At 41.2% G+C, this 19,863-nt stretch overlaps 1 protein-coding gene across 1 annotated transcript in view; it reads left to right on the top strand.

Annotated features, from left to right (window-relative positions):
- Positions 1-10,903, top strand: part of MED23 (mediator complex subunit 23) — a 170,293-nt gene extending 159,390 nt beyond the window's left edge. Inside the window, 3 exon segments of the mRNA XM_082252280.1 lie at positions 6,794-6,914; positions 8,957-9,088; positions 10,258-10,903. Of these exon segments, the coding sequence (XP_082108406.1) occupies positions 6,794-6,914; positions 8,957-9,088; positions 10,258-10,431 (427 nt within the window). The 3' untranslated portion in view covers positions 10,432-10,903.
- Positions 10,904-19,863: the final 8,960 nt, after the last annotated feature.

The following is a 19,863-nucleotide window of genomic DNA, read 5'->3' as shown; positions in this document are numbered from 1 at the left end:
AGAGCGAGAGCAATAACACAACATTTAACACCCCTGCTCCCCATTCACACCCTGTAACACTAAGGAGTCACATGACACTGGGGACATTTTGACTTAGGGGTGTACTCACTTTTGTTGCTAGCGCTTCAGACATTAATGGCTGTGTGTTGAGTTATTTTGAGGGGACAGCAAATTTACACTGTTATACAAGCTGTATACTCACTACTTTACATTGTAGCAAAGTGTCATTTCTTCAGTGTTGTCACATGAAAAGATATAATAAAATATTTACAAAAAATGTGAGGGTGTATTCCCTTTTGTGAGATACTGTAAATATTGTGTAATATGTACAGTCTTCTGCCCAGACTATGAATGTCTACATGTTACATTTCTAGCAGACAGTAAAAGCCATCCCTAACCTCTTCTAGCTTCCTGCACTGTCAAGTTATTCACCCTCAAAATTCACAACAAAAACTCTATTCGAGTTTCACTTGGTTTTTAACAGTATACAAGCTTTTTCTATGTTTAACTTTGAAGGCAGAAACCTGGCAGCCTGCCATCCTATTTTCATTGCATACCTTTATATTAGACCCAATTATGTCATTCAGTGCAGGCAGATCGTGGGAGGGGCTGGCAGGGTGATCTACATAGCTTCCTAAAAACATCACAGCACCCTGCCTTAGTACTACAGCCGTGGCCAAAAGTTTTGAGAATGACAAAAATATTACTTTTCACAAAGTCGGCTGCTTCAGTGTTTTTAGATCTTTTTTTTTTTCAGATCTTATTATGATGTACTAAAGTATAATTACAAGCATTTCATAAGTGTCAAAGGCTTTTATTGACCATTACATTAAGTTTATGCAAAGAGTCAATATTTGCAGTGTTGACCCTTCTTTTTCAAGACCGTTGCAATTTGCTCTGGCATGCTGTCAATCAACTTCTGGGCCACATCCTGACTGCTGGCAGCCCATTCTTGTATATAAAATGCTTGCAGTTTGTCAGAATGCGAGAGATTTTTTTTGTTTACCTGCCTCTTGAGGACTGACTGCAAGTTCTCAATGAAATCGAGGTCTGGGGATTTTCCTGGCCATGGACCCGAAATTTCGATGTTTTGTTCCCCAAGCTGCTTAGTTATCACTTTTGCCCTATGGCAAGGTTGCTCCCGGAGGATGTTTTTGTACCATTCTTTATTCATGGTTGTGTTCCTAGACAAAATTGTGAGTGAGCCCACTCCCTTGGCTCAGAAGCAACCCCACACATGAATGGTCTCCGGTTGCTTTACTGTTATGCCACAGGACTGAAGGTAGGGCTCACCTTTTCTTCTCTTGACAAGGTTTTTTTCAGGATGCCCCAAACAATCGGAAAGGGGATTAATCAGAGAAAATTACTTTACCCTAGTCCTCAGCAGTCCAATCCCTGCATCTTTTGCAGAATATTAGCCTGTACTGATATTTTTCCTGGAGAGAAGTGGCTTCTTTGCTGTCCTTCTGGACACCAGGCCATCCTCCAAAAGTCTTCTCACTGTGCGTGCAGATGCACTCACACCTGTCTGATGCCATTCCTGAGCAAGCTCTGCACTGGTGGTGCCCTGATCCTACAGCTAAATCAGCTGCAGGAGATGGTCCTGGCCCTTGCTGAACTTTCTTGGACACTTTGAAGCCGTCTTCACAAATGCAGTGGAAATGTTCCTTATGGGATTATGTTAATTTTCTTGGCAAAGTGAGACTTTGCAAATAATTGCAATTCGTCTGATCGCTCTTCATAACATTCTGGAGTATACTGTATGCAAATTGTCATCATAAAAACTGAGGCAGCAGACTTTGAGAAAAAGGTATATTTGTGTCATTTTTAAAACTTTTGGCCATGGCTGTACTCTCAAGGGCTCTCAGCCCTAATACCAGCAGTAGTCTGTCTTGCGAAAAGTTACGCAAATATGAAAATGTCTTTATAGATGGCTGTCAATTTAGAGGAGTGGGTGTTTTTAGGCAGACTGTATTTGCTTGCAGGTCGTCACATGTAATGCTGAGCCTCTATGGTTCTAAAATCCAGTGAATGAAAGCAGCAGGTAGGGACAGTCAGGCTGAAAAGGAAAGGGTTAGATGATGTTGGAAGTCTCCAACAAGAAAATAAAGTGAGCTCTTTTTGGCTTGCTTTAGCTTCTAATGCACACAGAAAAGCTCAGTGTTGCACTGAAATCTGATTAAGCATTTTTACTACAGGAGAGGAGCCTGTACAACTGTTCGAGAGTGCAGGGAGATCTGAAGTTTAGCTTTAAGTACTACCCCTGCCTCATCTGTCTCATCGGATCCTGAATCTGATTTGGCCATTGTGGATGTGGGTCACCCTGCTGGGTCTGCAACCACGCGCCTATAATCTACTGATGATAGGATGATTCCTCCACGTGTGCGACCGCACACTAAATATTCCCCCTCCCGGCAAGGTTTTTTCTTTCCAACTTGTGCCTGTCCCAAAACCGCTTACAGGGCCAGTTTTGGTGCTGAACAAGACCTGTTCCTTCAAGGGGTGATTGTCCCGCTTCCGACCTCGGAAAGTTTTCAGGGTTTTTACTTCAACTGTTTACAGTTCCCAGGAAGGAAGACAAAGTGCGTCCAGTCCTGGACCTCGAGGCATTTAGCTGCTTTGTGCGGGTACAGAAGTTCAGAATGGAATCCATTCGAACGATGGTAGCATCCTTGCATCAGGGAGATTTCCTCACCTCTATCGATATCAAGGATGCCTACCTTCACATTCTAATATGTGCCAGTCACCAGCGTTTTCCCCGCTTTGCGGTGGGGGGGAGCATTCTCAGTTTGTGGCGTTACCCTTTGGTCTCGCCTCTGCTCCTTGGGTCTTCACAAAAGTGTCAGCCCCGGTGCTAGCTTTGCTACGCCAACGGGGGATCACGGTACTGGGCTACCTGGATGATCTCCTTCTGCGAGTGTAGTCTCCCTCTGGTTCTGGTGGAAAACCTGGAGATGGCCATACAAACTCTGCGGGAGTTCGGCTGGATTCTGAATTTCCAGAAGTCTGCTCTGGCTCTGTCCACAATGCTTGACTATCTGTGCCTGTCACCCTGGATTTGGCCTTAGCCAGAGAGCGCCTTCCTCTGGACAAACTCCAGAAACTGCAGGCTGCAATTCACCTCCTGCTGTCCAACAGATGATCGTCCCTCCGAACTTGCATGCGGGTGCTGGGCCTGATGGTGTCTACTTTTGAGGCGGTTCCATTTGCACAGTTCCATACAAGGTCCCAGCAAAGGGAGATTCTGACCAATTAGGACAAGACTCCGCAGTGTCTGGGCAATCAGATCAGGCTGAGTCAGGGAACCAGGGAGTCCCTGATATGGTGGCTTCGTTCTTCGGCTGGGAAAATCCTTCCTCCCCTTGTATTGGACAGTGGTCACCACGGATGCCTGCCTGTCCGGCTGGGGAGGCGTCCTCCGCAAGAATTCTGCTCAGGGGTTCAGGATGCTGGAAGAGTCCAGACTGCCGATCAATGTCTTGGAACTCCAAGCAATCAGACTGTGTCTGGATCATTGGACAAATTGTCTTCTTCAGGGTTGTCCAGTGCACATTCAATTGGGCAATGCCACGGCCGTGGCTTATTTCATTCACCAAGGGGGCACAAGAAGTGTCCTGGCAGCTCTGGAGGTAGCCGGCATTCTAAGCTGGGCAGAACAGTTCGTTCCAGCCCTCTCTGCTGTACACATTCCCAGGGTGGAAAATTGCCTCAGTGGACAGGCGTTGGACCAAGGGGAGTAGTCCCCTCACCCGGAGTTTCATCAGCTGTGTCTCCGGTGGGGCACCTCAGAGGTGGATCTGTCGTCATCTCGGCTCAACAGAAATGTGCAGAGGTTTGTGGCTCTGTCAAGGGATCCTCTGGCGGATGCCACAGCGGCGCTGGTGGCCCTGGTGGGTAAGTATCGGCTGATTTACGGAAAAAGAAAAAACTGCGCTAAATATCAAAATCCTAATAGCTGCAACTGAAATGTGACAAACATATGTGTAACAAATAGTGGGAAAAAGCTGCGCTAAATGACATAGACCATATATGATAGGTCTATTAAATAAAGTGGTAAGTCCCAGAAAATAATAATCCAAAGTATTAAATGATGAATAAACTGTAAAGGTCCAATCCAACACGACACAAAATTAATGTGAATAGGTACTGCTTACCAGACGTAGCAGTAAAATGAGCGTTGGTGTAAACAAAAACCAGACCAGTGGAACTCTGTGGATGACTCCTGTCAGATGATCTCCACTCAAAATTGTGAATCGGTGAACATGGTGATGAGACAAAAAATATTTCTGACGTCACCTCTACGAGACGAGACGATACTCAGGCGGGTGTTTGAAGCCGACTGGCCGGCGGCTCCAATTCAGCGCTATTCCTGTGTACTTTTGTAAGTGCAAATCTTTTGTTTTATTTATTTTAATAAATGGTTTTACGCTATGGGCTCTCCCCCTCTTATTATTTATCCTATGTAATATCGCGGAGCATCTGTGCGGATCAGCTATATTGCCAAGGGAGTGTCTATGTTCATTCATCTGTGGATTGCCATACATCAGTTTCCCTGATTGATACATACATTACCTTTTTCTTTTTTCTGGTAAGCGGCCTATGTTGGTGGTGGTGTACACCTATTATTTTCTTCATTCACACGGGTGATTAGAATTTTTATGCAGTATCACGCTATGTATATTTTTTGTCTCATCACCATGTTCACCGATTCACAATTTTGAGTGGAGATCATCTGACAGGAGTCATCCACAGAGTTCCACTGGTCTGGTTTTTGTTTACACCAACGCTCATTTTACTGCTACGTCTGGTAAGCAGTACCTATTCACATTAATTTTGTGTCGTGTTGGATTGGACCTTTACAGTTTATTCATCATTTAATACTTTGGATTATTATTTTCTGGGACTTACCACTTTATTTAATAGACCTATCATATATGGTCTATGTCATTTAGCGCAGCTTTTTCCCACTATCGGCTGATTTACGCCTTCCCTCCTCTCAAGTTTCTGCCCAGACTTCTTTGCAGTATCAAGGCAGATGGGATTCCGGTCATCTTAGTGGCTCTGGACTGGCCTCGTCAGGCTTGGTATGCCGATCTGGTGCAGCTGGTGGCCAAAGTTCCTTGAAGCTTTTGTCTCAGGGAGGATCTGCTGTCCCAAGGACCGATCTTCCATCCTGCTTTACAGTCGCTGGCTTGTGATGGCTTGGTTGTTGAATGCCAGGTGCTGAGGGATAGGGGTTTATCTGAATCTGTGATTGCTACACTGTTGAAAGCTAGGAAATCTACTTCTAGGAAGATGTACATTGTGTGGTGTGAGTCGCTTGGGTTTCATCCTCGCTCCTTCTCGATGGCTCAGATCTTAACCTTTCTTCAACAGGGGGTTGAACAGAAGTTGGCATTAAATACCATCAAAGGTCAGGTGTTCGCTTTGGCGGTCTTCTTTCAATGCCCTTTGGCCACACTCTCCCTGGTGCGTACCTTTCATCAGGGTGTCCGACATTTGGTTCCTCCAGTGCGGGCTCCGTTGCTGCCTTGAGATCTCAATTTGGTGCTTTCAGCTCTACAGAAGCCTCCCTTTGAAAATATTCAGATTTCCCTGATTACGCTGTCCCAGAAGGTGGCCTTTTTGGTGGCTATCATCTCTGCGTGTATGGTGTCGGAACTGGCGACGTTATCCTGCCGTTCACCCTATCTGGTGATTCACAGGGATAAAGTGGTTCTTCGACCCTGTCCGTCTTTTCTTCCAAAGGTTGTCTCTGATTTTCATTTGAATGAAGACATTGTGTTGCTTTGCCTGTGTCCCAGGCCTAAACATTAAAAGGAAATTGTCTTGTATGCCTTGGATGTGGTCTGGGCAATTAGGGTGTAACTGGCAGCTACGGAGTCATCCAGGAAGTCATACTCTTTGTGCTCACTGATATGGACCACAAAAATGGTTGTCCACTTCCTCTGTAACCATTTCCAGATACATCAGACAGACGGTGGTTCAGACCTATTCCATCAGGGGTCAGGTTCCTCCTTGCCCTGTCAAGGCGCACTCTAATAGTGTGCTTAGTGCCTCCTGGGCCTTCCGTCATCCGGTGTCCGTGACGCAGGTTTTCAAGATGGCCACCTGGTCGATGGTGCACACTTTTACAAAGTTTTATGAAGTGGATGTGTTGGCATCTGCGGATGCTTCCTTTGGCCGCAAGGTTTTGCAGGCTGCTGTTTAAGAGGACCTGACCTTCTTTGAGAGTGTATTGTTTTTTCAGGTGAGCTCTAGTTGTTTGGTTGAGCTCCTGTTGCCCGGTTGGCCAATGTTTAGCCTTGGGAATGATTTTGGTTGTTCCCACCCCTCATGTTTAACACTGCTTTGGGACGTCCCAATGGTTATGAATATCAGGAGTTGTGTCCATCAATGAACAAATGAGAAAATGGGATTATTTACTTACCATAAAATCCATTTCTCTGATGTTCGTTGATGGACACAGCACCCACCCCTCTGTGGAGTTATTCTCCTGACACTGCTTGTAGCAAAACTGAGTGGCTATAGCAGAGAGAGGGAGTATAACCCCTGTGACTGCCCATGGGTGTAGCCAGAATTATTTTCTGCCTAATGTCCTACTCCTGTAGGGGACAGTATAACCCAATGGTTATGAATACCAGGAGTTGTGTCTGTCAATGAACATCAGAGAAATGCATTTACGGTAAGTCATAAATCCCATTGTTCCTTGACAAATCTGAATTTTCACTTGTTCACTCTTCTCCGTTAAACTTTCAGCAGAATCATTTACTTTGAGCCTTATTTTGTTTAGGTTCCTCCCAGAAGTTCTCATACCCATTGTGAAAACTGAGTATCAGCTGCTCTATGTCTACCATTTGATAGGGCCATTCCTTCAGCGTTTTCAACAAGAACGGACAAGGTGCATGATAGAGGTAATGAGCTTTGTTTTGGCCACATAAGGCATTTTAATTCCTGCAAATGTTTTAACCACTTCTGGACCGGAAGGTTTTACCCCCTTAATGACCAGGCCATTTTTGCGATACGGCTCTGTGTTACTTTAACTGACAATTGTGCGGTCGTGCGATGCTGTACCCAAATAAAATTAATGTTCTTTTTTTCTCCACAAATAGAGCTTTCTTTTGGTGGTAGTTGATCACCTCTGGGATTTTTATTTTTTGCGCTTCAAACAAAAAAAAAAGACAATTCTGCTCAAAAAAAAATTAAATAATTTTTTTTCATCTTTTTTAGGCCAATATGTATTTTGCTACATATTTCTTGGTAAAAAAAAAACCCCAATAGGTGTATATTGATTGGTTTGCGCAAAAGTTATCACGTCTACAAACTAGGGGGAAAATTTATTTTTTACTAGTAAAGGCAGCGATCAGCGATTTTTAGGGGGACTGCGACATTGCGGCGGACAGATCAGACGCCTAACTGAATTTTGACACTTATGCACTGTTACTGTACTAATGACACTGGCAGGGAAGAGGTTAACACCAGGGGCGATCAAAGGGTTAAATGTGTCCCTAGGAGGTGCTTTCTGTGTGGGGGCTGGGCTTGCTGAATGAACACAGAGACCTATGTACCTAAATAGGAGGAACACAGGATCCCTGTGTTCATTACTGACAGAACAGCGGTCTGCGTGTTTACAATGGCAGACCGACGTTCTGTCTCCACGGGGAGCGATCGCGGGTGCCCAGACCCGCAGATTGGCTCCCCCCGTGGCCAATCGGGGCATGCGCGTGCCCCCACTAGCAGTTCAGCCAAACGATGTACAGGTACGTAGTTTCGCAGGACAGAGCCAAACTGCCGCCGTAAAACTACGGCCGCTGTTTGGCAAGCGGTTAAGTAAAAAGAGAAGGAGGAAAAAACCTGGAACTGTTTACATAGTAATAGTGGTCTGATAGTGGTCTGTTTTCTTGCTTTACATATATCAGCCTCTAAAGGTGACTGTACATGGACAGTTTTTATTCATTTTTTTTTTTTCTTTAAGTGCAAACACATTTGCATCTGTTAACAATATTTATTGTATTTGTCAGAAAATAAATAAGAAAAACATTCAGATGTTCCTACCTTTTTCAACCTTTGAGAGTCAGGGTTATGTTTTCAGCACCACTGCCAGTTGCCCTTATTTGCTTAGATGGGAACAAGACTTTAACTTCATGTAGTTCAGTGGTGGCTGGTGCTCCATCAGTCGGCGGGGGGGGGGAGGGGTGAACCTGCCCCCCCCATATAACTCCAGCCTGCACCACCACATCTCCCGCCTGCCAGCCCGTTTACTTACCTTGTTCCTCTGGAATGACAGGCGGCGCCGGCGGCTTCCCCCTCAGGCACCTTCATGTCCCTTCTCGGCGGCCGTTTCCTCACCCCTTCTTGGCCAGTGGCATGCCTTCTCCTTTCGGGCCAATCAGGAAACAGGTCTCAGGACCTGCTTCCTGATTGGCCGGAAGGAGAATCAGTGTGGCAATAGTTAATAATTATTCGCTATTGTCACACAACTGGGTGGGCTCAGGGTGCAGTGCTCTGCACCCCTAGCCCACCCTTTTTTGAAGCCTATTAGAGCCTCTGGCTCTAATCAGGTGCTTCAAAAAAAAAAAAACCCCATTGGAATCCATGTGTCCGGCACCCTGCATGTAGATTAGGGGGCTGGATGAATGGATGGGGGGGGGGGTGACACCCCTGTGCCCCCAATGGACGGGCTGCCACTGATGTACTTTTAACAAAGGCTAGTAGATTGGTCTTTGCTTGGGGCAGTGTAGAGAGGGAACTTTGAGAACTTACGCTTGAAGCTTGAATAATTTAGATTACTGTTTATATAATTCATACATGAGTTGACATGAATATACTGTATAGTGTAAATGAAGTAACAGAATTACTATTTTTATTGTACCTCATAGCTGTAAAACATTGTGAAAAAGGGTAATTATAATTTCTATACTGTTTCATAAAATTTGTTTTCTTTATTCTACTGTAGATTGGCGTGGCGTTTTATGAGATGCTGCTGAATGTAGATCAGTGTAGCGAGCACCTGAATTTTGTTGAACCCATCTGCGACTTCCTCTATCACATGAAATATATGTTCACTGGAGACAGCATTAAAGACCAAGTAAGTAGAGTTTTGTTTTGTGATAGGATGTTTCTGCTGTATCATTTTACGGTTATTGTCCGTAAGGTTATAAGCAGAGAATTTTTAAACTTGGGGATTCCCGAAGGGAAAATTAACCACTTCCGTAGCGCGCTATAGCCAAAAGACAGCTCTTCAGCTCTGGGAGGGCATACATTAGAGCTTCACGAGTAATCGTTAAAAATCGTTATATCGATTCAACCCCCCTCATGATCTTAATACAGCATTTCCACAATTTATACAGTGCAGAGCCATTCTCTGCTCAGAGCTGTCAAAGGAAAAAAAAAAGCAGCTGGAAAAAAAAGTTTCACTATATATATATATATATATATATATATATATATAAGCAGAGACCCTAGAGAATAAAATGGTGGTCGTTGCAAAAATGTTGTCACACTGTATTTGCACAGTGGTCTTTAAACGCAATTTTATGGGAAAAATATACTTTATTGAAGTTAAAATATAACATTAAACAGTAAAGTTAGCCCAAAAATTGTGATTCTCATTTTATCCAGAATCGTGCAGCTTTAGCGTCCATAAACTTCCTCTCAGAACCGCCTGTCCCTCGCTACCCCTGGGGCAAGCATCAGGCGCACTCTGTGACAGCTGAGTCCTTTGGACACAGCTGATCGCAGATCATGAGAAAGGGCCAATCACAGCGGTCCTTTACCATGCGATCAGCTGTGTCTAATCACAGCTGGTCATCTGTAAACAGACTTTCGGGTTATCGGCATTCCTTTCTTCACACGCAGTCTGTGTGAGGAAAGGAATTGAGAGCTGATAACTGGCAAGGCGGATAGGGCACAGTGAGTATGCTGATAATCAGATGATCAGTGCATGCTTTATCAGTGCTCTGATTATCAGTGCCCATAAATGCAGTCTCTTTAGTGCACATCCGTGAAGAAGAAAAATTACTCCTCTGCAACATTTTATTTCGCATAGCTACTAGGGCCATAAGAATCCCACTGGCAACAGACTGGTGATTGTTAAAGTAACTGTCATCACCCCATAACTCATGCTGAAATGTGGCACAGTCAAAGTATTTAAGCTGGCTGTGCCTAATTAGCATCATATTGTGGAAATGAAAATATTGGGTTTATTAATATCTCATTTTAAAATATATCCCACCTAACAGTGACTCCTTTCTTTAGGTGGAAAAGATCATCTTCAGTCTGCGACCAGCTTTAAAGTTACGCCTGCGTTTCATTACTCACATCTCCATACAGGAACCCGTCCCTGCACCTCCCCAGCCAGTGAACAGTGGATCTCCAGCCCCCCAGACCAGCCAAGTGCCTGTTAATGTTACTATGCCTGTTGCACAGTGAAAAGACTAGTTACATTTTTTTCCCCTGAATTTAAGGAAAGTAATGAAAGAGATTGGAAATTTGTTTCATGGCTTAGAAGACATTTTTGGCCACTTTTTATTTTTATTTTTTTATCCAAAATGTATTTTTATGTTCTTGTTTCCTGGAACATTTTTCTACCAGAAGTCTGTTGTGGGTTGTTGGTTTTGCTAACAGGTGCATGGAAGTTTGGACTCTTCTAGCATGCACACTGCTTTCATTTGATTCTGATACACAATTATACTTTTCAACTGTTGGCATCTGGATAGAGAACTATTGATTTCTGTCAGAACATTTTGACCTGTACTTTTTGTACTTGTAAACCATGCATCAAAAACACACTGTGTCCATGGATATATGTGGTTTTCCTACAAAACCGGTCTGCTTTTGTTGTATAGTTTCTATAACCTGATACTAGAGTATATGTGTTTGAAACTCAGTGACAATGTAAACCCAAAAACACGTTTAAAAGGTTTATTCACTTTTTTCTTTGCAAAAAGGCAACTTAAATCCTAAGTCTAGCCATATATATCTTAGTTTACTCCAGTCCTGAGCTGCAAAGCGTTATAAAGGAGAAAATACAATTTTTTTTTTTTTTTTTTTTAATCTTTGATCGTCTGGGTTAAGATTACAACCGCTAAATAAAGTGAGAACTTTTCATCTGTTTTTTCATTTTTTTTTTTTTTTTCTAAGGCTTTGCCTGTCTTAGTTGAAGTGAGCTCTCACCTTTTGCTGTACTGTATTTATTTTTCATTATTTATCGGCTCTCATTTTGTTATGTATGTTGGTATCTTGATTGCTCAGATTTTTTTTTTTTTCTATCATTGTCTGCATTTGTTATGGGAATATTTTCCATGAATTCTCTTTTGGTAACCAGGGCAGGAAAAAAGGTGAGACATTTGCAGCAATGCAGACACCTATTATCATACAAAAGGGCAAGGGCTAGATTTTTATCAGTTTTTTTTTTTTCTATTCTTGGTTTGGAAATTTCCTTTTACTATCCCATAGACCATTGGTCACTGGAACAAAAAGTGAGGGTCAAACTCCCAGAGGAGACATTTTGGCATGACTTTTCTTTAACCACTTTAGCCCCGGAGGATTTGTTCGCTCAATGACCAGACCTCATTTTGCGATTCGGCACTGCATTACTTTAACGGACAATTGCGCGGACGTGCGACTCTATACATAAACAATTTTGATGTCCTTTTTTCCCCACATATAGAGATTTCTTTTGGTGGTATTTGATCATCTGTGCGATTTTTATTTTTTGCGCTATAAACAAAAGAGCGACAATTTTGAAAAAATTACAATATTTTTCACATTCTTTTATATGAAATTCTCAAAAAAAAAAGTAAAAATCTAAATTTTTTAACATTTCAGCCCAATCTGCTACATATTTTTGGTAAAAAAAAATCAGCTGTGGGAGATTGCGAGTGGCTGGCGGCCATCGGAGCTGCCGGTCACAGTAAAACTGCGGCGGGCGGAGCTAAAGTGGTTAAGAGACTGGAGATGAGGAGATAGAACAGGGTAAACATCTGCCCATTATGAAATCTCACTTTTTTTTTTTTTTTGTGTTCTCAAATAAATTGCCTGCACATAAAGGGACAGTTTTCCCTTACACAAAGACTGTTTAGGATTGTTTCAGATTAACTGTTAGGTAAAATCCGGGTACAAGAAATGTCCGCTTGGTTGGATATGGTCTGATTTTATGTGAGTGCTTTTTAATGACAGGAAAACCCAAATCTGACTGCCTTATTTTACGAATTATAGTTCTTCTTGATATGTTTCATCCACCGCCATCAGTTCTGTATATTTGACAACGCTGGAATTTGGTCCTGTGCAAAGTGAAACACGAACAGTTGTGTTACTATAAATTCATTTCACTCAGAATGGTGTTGCAGGAGAGGATAGACCCTCAGAATTGTCATTTAGATTTCATAGTTGAAAATAGTCCTGAGAATTGTACATTCATCCACTTGTACATTTACAGTTTGGAACACTTGTGTGTCCAAGCTTACACAGATTTGTTGAGTTTCTTCTTTTTGTTTTAGAAGTTTGTATATAGTTATTTTGGACTTTAAAATAACTGTAATTAGGGTTTTATAATAAACAAACAGTGTCTTTCGTCTTGTAATTTATTTTATATATTGTTTTTTTTTTTTTTTTTCATTTTCCCACTTCACGTTGTTCTGGCCTCTTCTCTTCAAGTAGACCTCCATACAAAATTATTTTCAGTCTTGGATAACGTGAGAAAGAGTTAAGACCCATTAAGAAACCAGCAACAGAAATTAAAATCTAACAGAGGTTCTAACCCTTCCCTTTGCTTTTCCTACTCAAAACTGCAAAAGGTTACACTTTCAATTCTGATATTATAGACTGTTGAAATGTCATTTACACATTCAGGTTGTATGCATAATGCTGGCCTACGGATTTATGGCCTATGAGATGTCATCCATCATTTTTTTTACTTGTGTCACTCACTTTTTAAACTTATGTCTTTTTTTATATATATATATATATATATATATATATATACACACACAGTACAGACCAAAGGTTAGGACACACCTCATTCAAAGAATTTTCTTTATTTTCCTGACTATGAAAATTGTAGTGTCACACTTCAGGAGGTAGTGACCTGAAATGGTCTTCACTTCACAGGTGTGCCCTGTCAGGTTTAAGAAGTGTGATTTCTTGCCTTATAAATGAGGTTGGGACCATCAGTTGTGTTGTCCAGAAGTCAGGTGGATACACAGCTTATAGTCCTACTGAATCAGGGCTGTCTTTAACACTGGGAAAAAGGGGCAGCTGCCCCGGGTCCAGTCATTGTTGTGGGGCCCAAAGCAGCTGCCCCTTGAGCCCCCAAATAGTTAAGTGGATTCAAGAGAAAATTTTTGCCCAGGGTCCAATCAAGAATAAAGACGGCCCTGGTTAGAATTTGTATTATGGCAAGAAAACAACAGCTAAGTACAGGAAAACGAGTGGCAGAAGAGACTTGTTTGGGCTAAAGAACACAAGGAATGGACATTAGACCAGTGGAAATCTGTGCTTTGGTCTGATGAGTCCAAATTTGAGATCTTTGGTTCCAACCACCGTGTCTTTGTGCGACGCAGAAAAGGTGAAGGGATAGACTCTTCATGACTGGTTCCCACCATGAAGCATGGAGGAGGAGGTGTGATGGTGTGGGGGCGCTTTGCTGGTGACACTGTTGGGAATTTATTCAAAATTGAAGGCATACTGAACCTGCATGGCTACCACAGCATCTTGCAGCGCCATGCTATTCCATTCGGTTTGCGTTTAGTTGGACCATCATTTATTTTTCAACAGGACAATGATCCCAAACACACCTCCAGGCTGTGTAAGGGCTATTTGACCAAGAAGGAGAGTGATGGGGTGCTGCGCCAGATGACCTGGCCTCCACAGTCACCGGAACTGAACCCAATAGAGATGGTTTGCGGTGAGCTGGACCTCAGAGTGAAGGCAAAAGGGCCAACAAGTGCTAAGCATCTCTGGGAACTCCTTCAAGACTGTTGGAAGACTATTTCAGGTGACGACCTCTTGAAGCTCATCAAGAGTGTGCAAAGCAGTAATAAAAGCAAAAGGTGGCTACTTTGAAGAACCTAGAATATGACATATTTTCAGTTGTTTCACACTTTTTTGTTATGTATATAATTCCACATGTGTTAATTCATAGTTTTGATGCCTTCAGTGTGAATCTACAATTTTCATAGTCTCGAAAATAAAGAAAACTTTGAAGGAGAAGGTGTCCAAACTTTTGGTCTGTACCATATATATACACACACACTATCTCACAAAAGTGAGTACACCCCTTACATTTTTGTAAAAATTTTATTATATCTTTTTACGTGACTACCTGAAGAAATGACACTTTGCTATGTCAGAATGTTTACACTGCTTTGATAAACAGTGTCTATTTATGCAAATAAGCAAAGATCTGTAAATAAGGAGATTCTTAACTTATTTCCATAAATCACCAAAAATACAAGATCGTTTAGGTGGCCCTAACCTGAAGATAAGAATACAATTTTGTGTAAATATATATATTTATTAAATCAGTGCAGAATAATATCAAAAAGATAACTGGTAATGAACACAAATGTGGAACAAAATTCAATAATATTATCACACAGGTAATGTGAGAAATGTTATCAAAGAATATTATTACTAAATATCAAGGTAACCAAAACCCATGACTTCTAGAATGTGATTAAAAGCCTACCATGAATACACAAAAGATGGTAACAAAATCTAACAAATTGTTACACCATGCACTCAGACTTGTTAAAAGTCCGGATAGTTTTTGGTCATTTAAACTTCTATTAAGTTAATCTATATTTTAAGAGTACATCATAACTGCCCCATTTACTGTGGCTAAATTTAGCCTAAAAGTAGCAAGATAAAAATTTAGACCAATCATACTGCAGTTAAAATGACCCAAATTCAATTCTTGATGCTATAGAAAAAGAATGGTTCAGTCAGATATATATTTGGCAAATTAATTGCTGTAGGAAAAATAGAAATCTATACTTTACCAAACAAACTTAATCTTGTTGCCTGAGATGTCACGTTATTGTAGTCTCAGCTTACAATGTCTCCCATCAGCTTCAGAACCTCATCAGAGCACCTACTCCCTTCATGGTCTGTTCCGTTCTCCTCTCCGTCCCTTCTAAAACTAAACCTATATCCTATGGGAATGGGGGCATAGATCTTGTTTTCCATATGAAAAAAATACCTCAAAAAGGGCTTAAATTAAAGGGCTAAATTTCTATAACTCTAAAATAACTCTGAAGATCAACGGGGGGCACAGTTGATCTACATACAAGTTTGGAAAATTGAATTTAATTTCATTATTTTCTCAAAGATAACCTTTTGACCTAAGTCTAGGAAAGAAACCTAAATCTCATGGTCCATGTCATATTCTGCCAAGAATAGTGTCTGGTGTGTAGGATTCATATGACCAAGCCAAGACATAAAACAAACCTAAAGGCCCGTACACACGTACCGATCGTCGGCATACAAACGTCGGTGGACGAAGGATCTGCCGATTGTACGCGTGTTAGTATGGTGCCTCCGACAGATGTCTGCGCACAATCCGCGGACAAAAGTCTTTCTTGCAAACATGAAAATTTTTGTATGCCGACACCAGAACGGACGATTGTTCGCCTGTCAGTACACAATTCGGCCGACAGACCGCAGATTTGCAAGACTGGGCATGCTCAGAAAATAGAAAACACAGGGAAAGTTAACCATTACATGACATCACTTCTGCAGTCGGCGGACAAAATTCTTGTGCTGTCCTTGTGCTGTCTTTGCACTTTTCAGCAGACACCGACATCCCGGGGAGAAAAGAGGAACATTTGTATGCCGACCATCGGTACGTGTGTACGGGGCTTTATATAAACATTCCCTATAATTGAGTAAGTGAAGCAACTTAAGTGACATTAGTTTAGCAATTACACACAAAAACAAAACTATAGTATACAATGCATTCCTAGAACGATGTATATGCTTCACATAATATAATGACATTGTTGCTAATACATCTCTATAAATAATAATAATGTTTCTTCAAGCATATTTTAAATGTGCCCTAAATAAAAAATATACTGATGTTTTTGTTCATTGTAAAACTCAAACAAAACTGACATCACATCACCCTCATTAGCACCTGATGCCACCATGGATGGATCTTATCTTGGTGTGATTTCAAGGGGCCTCTTTATTTATGGCTTGAAAAACAGTCTTTACTGAGACTTTCAAAGTGTCTGTAAAGAAATCTACTCAAAGACCATGAACTTTATATCACCTCATGACAAAATGGCTGCTAGGCTGCCCAATATGACAATATGTATAAAATATGTATGGGCCTTATATGACTCCTTTTAGCTCTAATAGTCCTGACATATTCCCTCCCCCCCTTTTTCCCAGTATTCAGATGAGCAACCTTAGACATATCTGGGGAAAAAGGTCAGGAAAAAAATGTATTGTCCTCTTTCTAAAAGAGAATAGTTCATATTGGAATTGTTCATGGCTTTTAAGTAGTTCAGTAGAATGAAAAATCCATTCCGAATGTAGGTTCACAGTGACTTTAATATTGTTAGCTATGTCACCAACTGTTCCATATTAGTCTTTTGAATTTCGATTTCCTGGTAAAGATATTCACTATTTTCCTTTGAATCTCCTACTTCAGCTTGTAAAGTCTTTATGGAGACAAAATTGACTGCTGAGGTGGTGTTGGCAACCACTTTTCAAAGTGTAGTGAAAACAATGCTAGCAATCAGAAATTTTGAGAAATCTCTTTGAACATTCCTTTTTGGATGTTGGTTGGATAATGAATGGTTTCCTTAAATGTTCTAGAATGTCTCACAACTGACTGAGCTCTGCAATATACCATTCTCGCATCTCTTCCAACTGCAAATAGGATGTATTGTAATTCGTCTCAATGGATATCTTTGGATCCAAACTCACAAAGATCTTTTGGAACAAAATCTTCCTCTCCGTCAACAAGAATCCAGGGGCGTCTTGCAACATGATTCCTGATGAAGGACCCAACTCAAAAATAGGTTCTGTCCTGAACTGGGCGCCAAGGATTAAGACGACCCATCCGATCACTGCGTTTTTGGTATTCATCATCGTTTGTACCAGTCAACGACCTGTTATGGAAGGTCAATTTCCTCCTATTAGATAAAAAATACAGTATAAATATATATTCTTATAACTTGATATTGTGCAAGATCAATGCAACTATGGAGAAGCTTCACATGCAAAGATCTGTCAATTGATCACAATGTCAAATCATCATTATATACATCCTCTGGATATACTTATTAGGTTTCTTCTTCAGCTTCACTTTCCAGTATTCTCAGTTGAGACCTAGGATGACAAGCATGCAATTGATTGACATGAACCCATTTTTCTACAAAACCATCATTCTTATTTTTAAATTCTTCAATTTTTTTTTTTGTAAGCCACAAGCGAGATCTTGTCAATGATGGTGTAAGGACCTTTCCATAAAGGAAGAAACTTATTTTCCTTTACTCTTTCTCAAGCAAAATTGTACAGATACACCTCATCACCTGTCTCGTACTCCTTGGTGGTTTTGAGATCATAAGTTTTATTACTTACAGCTGCTTTCTCGAGATTCTTCTGTGCAAAAGCATGCTGGAGATGTTGATGTAGGTTTTCCACACACTGATGTGTTGTGGCTGCATTGATCAGGTTATGATCTGATGTGCGATACAACAGATGTTGTGGAAGGACCATTTTCCTACCTGTCATCAGTTCAAAAGGTGACATCTTGGTAGAAGCGCTTGGTGTGGCTCTAATAGCCATGAGCACTAAAGGCAACTTTTTGTCCCAGTCTTTACCTGATTCTTTGAATTTCTTAAGGATGTTGACAGTTGACTGGTTATAGCGCTCCACTGCTCCTCTAGATGCTGGACGATATGCAATGTGCAATTTCCGTTTAACCCCCAAGATTTTCCACAGCTTATACATTACCTCACTTGTAAAGTGCTGACCCTGATCCGACTCGATCCTTAATGGCAGACCAAATCTGGAAGATATATGGTTAACAAGCAGTGTGGCGCATGTTTTGGCAGTGTTATTATGAGCTGGTAAACACTCTACCCATTTGGTAAAAACACAAGTGACTGTTCACATATATTTGTTTCCTCTGGATGACTTTGTAACAGGATCTATAAAGTCAATCTGTATATCAGACCATGGCAATGAGAAACCCTTTCTCTGAAGTGGGGTACGATGTGTAGGAGCTTGAGGTTGGAACTGAGCACAGACCAGGCAACCCTGACAGTATGTTTGGACAGCTTTCAACATATGAGGCCAGTAGGCATAATCATGTAGTAATTCGTAGGTAATCTTTTCACCACGGTGACCTGCTGTGGGTGCGTCATGAGCATGTTGTATCATTAAGCCTCTAAATATAGTGGGAACCTACCTGCTGTTGAAGACCATTCTTAGATGTCCTCATGAGTAAACCATCCTGAATTTTAAACTGAGATTTGGTTCTCACAAGTAATCGGAGGTCTTCCTTTTGGGCATAATCCTCCTCCAATATGGGGTTGTTACTAGGATCCTCAATGTGCTTATAAAAGATCCCAAGTATAGGATCTTCCTTTTGGCTTTTAATTAGATCCTCACTTGTGGACACTCTACTCCATTGTGCCACATTATCTGTAGATTGTGTTCTGACTCGTTGTCTAGTGACAGCTTCAATGTATATCAGTCCTAGTAAATGATTCATGTCTACATTTGTTCCATTGATGGCACCTTGTTTGGCAAGTTGATCGGCTAGATCATTACCTTCTTTGTCCATGTTCTGGGTTTTAGAATGACCTTTAGTTTTCTTCCAATAAATGGTTAAACCATTACTTTTGACTAATTTAGCAATGGCACAGAACAACTTGGCATGTTTTGACAGGTTTGTTATCAGACCGTAACATGTTATTTCTTTTCCAAGTAGGCAGGTATTCAACAAACCTGTTATGTACATAATTGGAATTGGTGACTATGACAAATTCGGTGATATTATGCTCTATAGCAATTTGAACAGTTTTGTATACAGCTGCTAATTCGACCACTTGGCTGCTCTTAGCACCAATGCTGTATCCTACCAAAACATTTGGGAATCCACTTGTCCAAGCGATTCCAGTACCTGCTACTAGTTTTCTCTCATCCCCTACGGTGGTGTGATAAGCACAACCATCATTATATACACATGGCAGTAAAGGACAGTAATCATCATATACCTTGTAAGGGGAAGAGATTTGTTCCTCCAAGAAATCCTCTATCAGCTCCTCTTTATGAGAATGAGCTGCACAATTATGAAGTTCGGCAAGTCCTTGAGCTACTGGACTCTTTTTATTTTGTTTATACCTTATTTCTAATGGCCAACCTTGTAAAGATCACGTCCATCCAGTTATTCTGCTGTTGGACAAATTGCCATCTCTCATTTTGTCACTTTGTAAATATTGTAGTGGTTGGTGTTCCGTTTCAATGATGATTTTCTCACCCTGGATTGTAACTTCTAAAGTTTTGAAGGGCCCAGACTATGGCTAATAAGGCTTTTTCACAGTCATTAAATTTTACTTCTACAGGTGACAGGGACTTGCTGACATATGCGATGACCTTGTTCAATTTGTCTTGTTTTTGACACAATACGCCACTGATGCTGAGGTTTGTAAAACCAGTTTCCAGATAAAAGGGGTTACCCTCCTCTGGATATATGAGACATGGGGCTTGTGTGAGTTTTCTTTTAAGTTCAACCATGGATTGTTCCAGGTCTTCCCCCCACTTCCATGGTACATCCTTCTTTAGCAATGTCAACAATGTTTTGCTGATTTCTGCATAATTATCAATAAACTTACATGAATA

This window comes from Pelophylax lessonae (genome assembly GCF_965119305.1).
Source record: "Pelophylax lessonae genome assembly, chromosome: 3".
Lineage (NCBI taxonomy): Eukaryota > Metazoa > Chordata > Amphibia > Anura > Ranidae > Pelophylax > Pelophylax lessonae.
This window is presented reverse-complemented; position numbering and strand designations above follow the sequence as displayed.